The sequence below is a fragment of the Ranitomeya imitator genome, chromosome 4 (assembly GCF_032444005.1).
Source record: "Ranitomeya imitator isolate aRanImi1 chromosome 4, aRanImi1.pri, whole genome shotgun sequence".
In the NCBI taxonomy this organism is placed as follows: Eukaryota; Metazoa; Chordata; class Amphibia; order Anura; family Dendrobatidae; genus Ranitomeya; species Ranitomeya imitator.
The window spans coordinates 678102297-678110928 of NC_091285.1; the positions used below are offsets into that span (position 1 = coordinate 678102297).

Consider the following 8632-nt stretch of genomic DNA (forward strand, 5'->3'; position numbering starts at 1 on the left):
GTGCTCTCTGGCCAGTCTCTCTCTCTGTGCTCTCTGGCCAGTCTCTCTCTGCTCTCTGGACACTCTCTCTCTCTCTCTCTGTGCTCTCTGGACACTCTCTCTCTCTCTCTCTGTGCTCTCTGGCCAGTCTCTCTCTCTCTCTCTGCTCTCTGGCCAGTCTCTCTCTCTCTGTGCTCTCTGGCCAGTCTCTCTCTCTCTCTGTGCTCTCTGGCCAGTCTCTCTCTCTTTGCTCTCTGGCCAGTCTCTCTCTCTCTTTGCTCTCTGGCCAGTCTCTCTCTCTCTGTGCTCTCTGGCCAGTCTCTCTGTGCTCTCTGGCCAGTCTCTCTCTCTCTGTGCTCTCTGGCCAGTGTCTCTCTCTCTTTGCTCTCTGGCCAGTCTCTCTCTCTCTGTGCTCTCTGGCCAGTCTCTCTCTCTCTCTCTGTGCTCTCTGGCCAGTCTCTCTCTCTCTCTCTTTGCTCTCTGGCCAGTCTCTCTCTCTCTTTGCTCTCTGGCCAGTCTCTCTCTCTCTGTGCTCTCTGGCCAGTCTCTCTCTCTGTGCTCTCTGGCCAGTCTCTCTCTCTCTGTGCTCTCTGGCCAGTCTCTCTCTCTCTCTTTGCTCTCTGGCCAGTCTCACTCTCTCTCTCTGTGCTCTCTGGCCAGTCTCTCTCTCTCTGTGCTCTCTGGCCAGTCTCTCTCTGCTCTCTGGACACTCTCTCTCTCTGTGCTCTCTGGCCAGTCTCTCTCTCTGTGCTCTCTGGCCAGTCTCTCTCTGCTCTCTCTCTCTCTCTCTCTCTCTCTCTCTCTGTGCTCTCTGGCCAGTCTCTCTCTGCTCACTCTCTCTCTCTCTCTCTCTCTATGCTCTCTGGCCAGTCTCTCTCTCTCTCTGCTCTCTGGCCAGTCTCTCTCTCTCTCTGTGCTCTCTGGCCAGTCTCTCTCTCTCTCTGTGCTCTCTGGCCAGTCTCTCTCTGCTCTCTGGACACTCTCTCTCTCTCTCTCTCTCTGTGCTCTCTGGCCAGTCTCTCTCTCTCTCTCTGCTCTCTGGCCAGTCTCTCTCTCTCTCTGTGCTCTCTGGCCAGTCTCTCTCTCTCTCTGTGCTCTCTGGCCAGTCTCTCTCTCTCTTTGCTCTCTGGCCAGTCTCTCTCTCTCTGTGCTCTCTGGCCAGTCTCTCTCTCTGTGCTCTCTGGCCAGTGTCTCTCTCTCTCTCTTTGCTCTCTGGCCAGTCTCTCTCTCTCTGTGCTCTCTGGCCAGTCTCTCTCTCTGTGCTCTCTGGCCAGTGTCTCTCTCTCTCTTTGCTCTCTGGCCAGTCTCTCTCTCTCTGTGCTCTCTGGCCAGTCTCTCTCTCTCTCTCTTTGCTCTCTGGCCAGTCTCACTCTCTCTCTCTGTGCTCTCTGGCCAGTCTCTCTCTCTGCTCTCTGGCCAGTCTCTCTCTCTGTGCTCTCTGGCCAGTCTCTTTCTCTGTGCTCTCTGGCCAGTCTCTTTCTCTGTGCTCTCTGGCCAGTCTCTTTCTCTGTGCTCTCTGGCCAGTCTCTCTCTCTGTGCTCTCTGGCCAGTCTCTCTCTCTGTGCTCTCTGGCCAGTCTCTTTCTCTCTGCTCTCTGGCCAGTCTCTTTCTCTCTGCTCTCTGGCCAGTCTCTCTCTCTGCTCTCTGGCCAGTCTCTCTCTCTGCTCTCTGGCCAGTCTCTCTCTCTGTGCTCTCTGGCCAGTCTCTCTCTCGCGCTCTCTGGCCAGTCTCTCTCTGCTCTCTGGACACTCTCTCTCTCTCTCTCTCTCTGTGCTCTCTGGCCAGTCTCTCTCTCTCTCTGCTCTCTGGCCAGTCTCTCTCTCTGTGCTCTCTGGCCAGTCTCTCTCTGCTCTCTGGACACTCTCTCTCTCTCTCTCTCTCTCTCTGCTCTCTGGCCAGTCTCTCTCTCTCTGTGCCCTCTGGCCAGTCTCTCTCTCTGCTCTCTGGCCAGTCTCTCTCTCTCTGCTCTCTGGCCAGTCTCTCTCTCTGTGCTCTCTGGTCAGTCTCTCTCTGCTCTCTGGACACTTTCTCTCTCTCTCTGTGCTCTCTGGCCAGTCTCTCTCTCTCTCTGCTCTCTGGCCAGTCTCTCTCTCTCTCTGTGCTCTCTGGCCAGTCTCTCTCTCTCTGTGCTCTCTGGCCAGTCTCTCTCTCTGTGCTCTCTGGCCAGTCTCTCTCTCTCTCTCTGTGCTCTCTGGCCAGTCTCTCTCTGCTCTCTTGACACTCTCTCTCTCTGTGCTCTCTGGCCAGTCTCTCTCTCTCTCTCTCTCTCTGTGCTCTCTGGCCAGTCTCTCTCTCTCTCTGTGCTCTCTGGCCAGTCTCTCTCTCGCGCTCTCTGGCCAGTCTCTCTCTCTCTCTGTGCTCTCTGGCCAGTCTCTCTCTCTCTCTCTCTGTGCTCTCTGGCCAGTCTCTCTCTGCTCTCTTGACACTCTCTCTCTCTGTGCTCTCTGGCCAGTCTCTCTCTCTCTCTCTGTGCTCTCTGGCCAGTCTCTCTCTCTCTGTGCTCTCTGGCCAGTCTCTCTCTGTGCTCTCTCTCTGCTGTCTGTTCCCTCTGGAGCCCGTCTCGGTGTGTCTCGCTCACTTGTTACACTGGTGTCTTTAGTTTCCTTTGTGTCTCCCTTGCTCGCTCGCTCCCCCACCCTTTCTCTGCAGTGGATGAATCACCCATCTCTTGTCCTGTCACAGCTCACTGACTCCCACCCACTCACTTTCATAGCAAGAAATTTCCACACTGGCGATAGAGTGGGAGGGAGGGAGATAAAGAGCGTGTGTGGTGGGGAGATTAGGAGTGAGAGCAGGTGGGGGATTATATAGAGTGGGGGACCGAGCCTCAGTAGTGGGGACAGGCGGCGGCGGATCAGGTGTGTGCACCATTCACAGCTTGTATGAGATGATGAATGGGAAGCAGAAGCATTAATGATCCGCGGTAGGGTGGGGGCGCCACAGACTCCTAGGACAGGGGGAAATGAAGGCAGCAGTGATGATGATGGTCTATGGGCCGAGGAGAGGGGCCGTCAGTGATAAATGGTGAAACCGGGGGTTATTAATGATTATGGGGACGTCAGGAGCCAGGCACTGATAGGCAGCCACAGGGCGATGATGGGAAAACACAGAGGGACAAGGAGACGCCATGGACCCTCATTCTGGGTGTTATCCGATCCCCCAACATTCAGACAGGATGTGCAGACCCCCACAGTCATAGGAGACCCCCACCCCAAGAGTGCCTATTGATCAATATTATGCTGCAGAGCTTCATAATACCTCAGCTGCTGCAGAACCTCAGTGCTTGCAGAACCTCAGTGCTTACAGCACCTCACATAAGCTCTGTTATCCTGTACTGGTCCTTAGTTACATCCTGTATTATACCCCAGAGCTGCACTCACTATTCTGCTGGTGCAATCACTGTGTACATACATTACATTACTGATTCTGAGTTACATCCTGTATTATACCCCAGAGCTGCACTCGCTATTCTGCTGGTGCAGTCACTGTGTACACACATTACATTACTGATCCTGAGTTACATCCTGTATTATACCTCAGAGCTGCACTCACTATTCTGCTGGTGCAATCACTGTGTACACACATTACATTACTGATCCTGAGTTACATCCTGTATTGTACTCCAGAGCTGCACTCACTATTCTGCTGGTGCAGTCACTGTGTACATACATTACATTACTGATCCTGAGTTACATCCTGTATTATACTCCAGAGCTGCACTCACTATTCTGCTGGTGCAGTCACTGTGTACATACATTACTGATCCTGAGTTACATCCTGTATTATACCCCAGAGCTGCACTCACTATTCTGCTGGTGCAATCACTGTGTACACACATTACATTACTGATCCTGAGTTACATCCTGTATTATACTCCAGAGCTGCACTCACTATTCTGCTGGTGCAGTCACTGTGTACATACATTACTGATCCTGAGTAACGTCCTGTATTATACCTCAGAGCTGCACTCACTATTCTGCTGGTGCAATCACTGTGTACACACATTACATTACTGATCCTGAGTTACATCCTGTATTATACCCCAGAGCTGCACTCACTATTCTGCTGGTGCAATCACTGTGTACACACATTACATTACTGATCCTTATTTACATCCTGTATTATACTCCAGAGCTGCACTCACTATTCTGTTGGTGCAGTCACTGTGTACATACATTACATTACTGATCCTGAGTTACATCCTGTATTATACCCCAGAGCTGCACTCACTATTCTGCTGGTGCAGTCACTGTGTACATGCATTACATTACTTATCCTGAGTTACATCCTGTATTATACCCCAGAGCTGCACTCACTATTCTGCTGGTGCAGTCACTATGTACATACATTACATTACTGATCCTGAGTTACATCCTGTATTATACCCCAGAGCTGCACTCACTATTCTGCTGGTGCAGTCGCTGTGTACATACATTACTGATCCTGAGTTAGATCCTGTATTATACTCCAGAGCTGCACTCACTATTCTGCTGGTGCAGTCACTGTGTACATACATTACATTACTGATCCTGAGTTACATCCTGTATTATACTCCAGAGCTGCACTCACTATTCTGCTGGTGCAGTCACTGTGTACATACATTACTGATCCTGAGTTACATCCTGTATTATACCCCAGAGCTGCACTCACTATTCTGCTGGTGCAGTCATTGTGTACATACATTACATTACTGATCCTTATTTACATCCTGTATTATACCCCAGAGCTGCACTCACTATTCTGCTGGTGCAGTCACTGTGTGCATACATTACATTACTGATCCTGAGTTACCTCCTGTATTATACTCCAGAGCTGCACTCACTATTCTGCTGGTGCAGTCACTGTGTACATACATTACATTACTGATCCTGAGTTACATCCTGTATTATACTCCAGAGCTACACTCACTATTCTGCTGGTGCAGTCACTGTGTACATACATTACTGATCCTGAGTTACATCCTGTATTATACCCCAGAGCTGCACTCACTATTCTGCTGGTGCAGTCACTGTGTACATACATTACATTACTGATCCTTATTTACATCCTGTATTATACCCCAGAGCTGCACTCACTATTCTGCTGGTGCAGTCACTGTGTGCATACATTACTGATCCTGAGTTACCTCCTGTATTATACTCCAGAGCTGCACTCACTATTCTGCTGGTGCAGTCACTGTGTACATTACATCACTGATCCTGAGTTACCTTCTGTATTATACTCCAGAGCTGCACTCACTGTTCTGCTGGTGCAGCCATTGTGTACATACATTACTGATCCTGAGTTACATCCTGTATTATACCCCAGAGCTGCACTCACTATTCTGCTGGTGCAGTCACTGTGTACATACATTACATTACTGATCCTGAGTTACCTCCTGTATTATACTCCAGAGCTGCACTCACTATTCTGCTGGTGCAGTCGCTGTGTACATACATTACTGATCCTGAGTTAGATCCTGTATTATACTCCAGAGCTGCACTCACTATTCTGCTGGTGCAGTCACTGTGTACATACATTACATTACTGATCCTGAGTTACATCCTGAATTATACCCCAGAGCTGCACTCACTATTCTGCTGGTGCAGTCGCTGTGTACATACATTACTGATCCTGAGTTACATTCTGTATTATACTCCAGAGCTGCACTCTCTATTCTGCTGGTGCAGTCACTGTGTACATTACATTACTGATCCTGAGTGACATCCTGTATTATACTCCAGAGCTGCACTCACTATTCTGCTGGTGCAGTCACTGTGTACATACATTACATTACTGATCCTGAGTGACATCCTGTATTATAGCTGCACTCACTATTCTGCTGGTGCAATCACTGTGTACACACATTACATTACTGATCCTGAGTTACATCCTGTATTATACCCCAGAGCTGCACTCACTATTCTGCTGGTGCAGTCACTGTGTACATACATTACACTACTGATCCTGAGTTACCTCCTGTATTATACTCCAGAGCTGCACTCACTATTATGCTGGTGCAGTCACTGTGTACATTACATTACTGATCCTGAGTTACATCCTGTATTATACCCCAGAGCTGCACTCACTATTCTGCTGGTGCAGTCACTGTGTACATGCATTACACTACTGATCCTGAGTTACCTCCTGTATTATACTCCAGAGCTGCACTCACTATTCTGCTGGTGCAGCCACCGTGTACATACATTACATTACTGATCCTGAGTTACATCCTGTATTATACCCCAGAGCTGCACTCACTATTCTGCTGGTGCAGTCACTGAGTACATACATTACATTACTGATCCTGAGTTACATCCTGTATTATACCCCAGAGCTGCACTCACTATTCTGCTGGTGCAGTCACTGTGTACATACATTACATTACTGATCCTGAGTTACATCCTGTATTATACCCCAGAGCTGCACTCACTATTCTGCTGGTGCAGTCACTGTGTACATACATTACATTACTGATCCTGAGTTACATCCTGTATTATACTCCAGAGCTGCACTCACTATTATGCTGGTGCAGTCACTGTGTACATTACATTACTGATCCTGAGTTACATCCTGTATTATACCCCAGAGCTGCACTCACTATTCTGCTGGTGCAGTCACTGTGTACATACATTACATTACTGATCCTGAGTTACCTCCTGTATTATACTCCAGAGCTGCACTCACTATTCTGCTGGTGCAGTCACTGTGTACATACATTACATTACTGATCCTGAGTTACATCCTGTATTATACTCCAGAGCTGCACTCACTATTCTGCTGGTGCAGTCACTGTGTACATACATTACATTACTGATCCTGAGTGACATCCTGTATTATACCCCAGAGCTGCACTCACTATTCTGCTGGTGCAGTCGCTATATGATGGGAGTTGTGGGCGGGGGTCTGGTGCTTGTATCTTACCCCCGTGTTCTGTTTCTCTGCAGGAGGATGAGTCGCCGCGCAGCGTTCTAGAAGAGATGGGACTTGCTTGATACAGGAGAAACCCCTGCATCTTTCTTTTTTTTTTTTAAACCAAACATTGTACATCTCCTTCTCGCAGAGTTCACTGACATTCCCCCACCTCTGTACAATCACTGCAGAGTCTCCTCTGTGTCCTGGGGCGGCACACGCACACACACTCCGCCATAGTCCTGTGTTTGTATGTGCGTAGCTGCTTGTATTTAATTTTGTTTTTACAGTCTCCATGCCGAGATGAAAGGGACCAATTGCACTTTTCAATCAGCTCCTCCTTCCCCCCACCCTCCAAAACGCGTAGGGACACACAATGTAACACTTTTTTTACACAGTCGGTTGCGGCATGTGATACTGTTTTTTTTTTTTTTTTTAATGTATCTATATATTTTTGGTGATGGGCTCTACTGTTTCTGCTCGGAATCTCTCACTCGCTGAATTATCTGAAAAGAATTCTGGACGGCAAGATGGGTGACCTAAGCGGATCACTTCTCCCTATCCGCGCCATTTCAACAAGACGTTCACGACACCCCCACTCATCCCCATCACCACACGAACTTCTGGAATAAAACATGAGTGCTGCTAACTGACCCCCGCTTCATGTTAGTTCCTCCAGACTGGTGCAGGTTTGCTGGGTGTTACTGGTGGGGGGAAGGTCTGCTAAGATTCCCGTGGGATTGGGGGGGAAGGTCTGCTAAGATACCTGTGGGATTGGGGGGGAAGATCTGCTAAGATACCTGTGGGATTGGGGGGGAAGGTCTGCTAAGATACCCGTGGGAGTGGGGGGGAAGGTCTGCTAAGATACCCGTGGGATTGGGGGAAAGGTCTGCTAAGATACCCGTGGGATTTGGGGGGGAAGGCCTGCTAAGATTCCTGTGGGATTGGGAGGGAAGGGTCTGCTAAGATACCCATGGGATTGGGAGGGAAGGGTCTGCTAAGATACCCGTGGGATTGGGAGGGAAGGGTCTGCTAAGATACCCGTGGGATTGGGGGGGAAGGTCTGCTAAGATACCCGTGAGATTGGGGGGGGGGGAAGGTCTGCTGAGACTCCCTTGGGATTGGGGGGGGGGGGGGGGGGGAAGGTCTGCTAAGATACCCATGGGATTGGGGGGGGGGGGGGGGGAGGTCTACTAAGGTACCCGTGAGATTGAGGGGGAGGGTCTGCTAAGATACCCATGGGATTGAGGGGGGGGGGAGGGAGAAGGTCTGCTAAGATACCCGTGAGATTGTGGGGGAAGGTCTGCTAAGATACCCGTGGGATTGTGGGGGAAGGTCTGCTAAGATACCCGTGGGATTGGGGGGGGGGAAGGTCTGCTAAGATACCCGTGAGATTGTGGGGGAAGGTCTGCTAAGATACCCGTGGGATTGGGGGGGGGGGAAGGTCTGCTAAGATACCCATGGGATTGGGAAGGGGGGGGGGAAGGTCTGCTAAGATACATGTGGGACGGGGGGAAGGTCTGCTAAGATACCTGTGGGATTGGGGGGGGGAAGGTCTGCTAAGCTACCCATGGGATTGGGGGGGAAGGTCTGCTAAGATACATGTGGGACTGGGGGGGAAAGGTCTGCTAAGATACCCGTGGGATTGGGGGGGGGGGGGGAGGGGGTCTGCTAAGATATGTTTGCGTAACATTTGACCAGCCTGTTTTATCTTTATTACTTTTTATAAAATTTGGAAACCAAAATTTTTTCGTAACTGTAG

General features: G+C 49.9%; 1 protein-coding gene across 1 annotated transcript in view; it reads left to right on the plus strand.

Annotated features, from left to right (window-relative positions):
- The window catches only part of AP1S1 (adaptor related protein complex 1 subunit sigma 1), a 51341-nt gene extending 43818 nt beyond the window's left edge, over positions 1 to 7523 (plus strand). Inside the window, exon 5 of the mRNA XM_069767343.1 lies at positions 6906 to 7523. Coding sequence (XP_069623444.1) covers positions 6906 to 6953 — 48 coding nt within the window. The 3' untranslated portion in view covers positions 6954 to 7523. The remainder of the gene's footprint in view (positions 1 to 6905) is intronic.
- The last annotated feature ends 1109 nt before the right edge of the window (positions 7524 to 8632 follow it).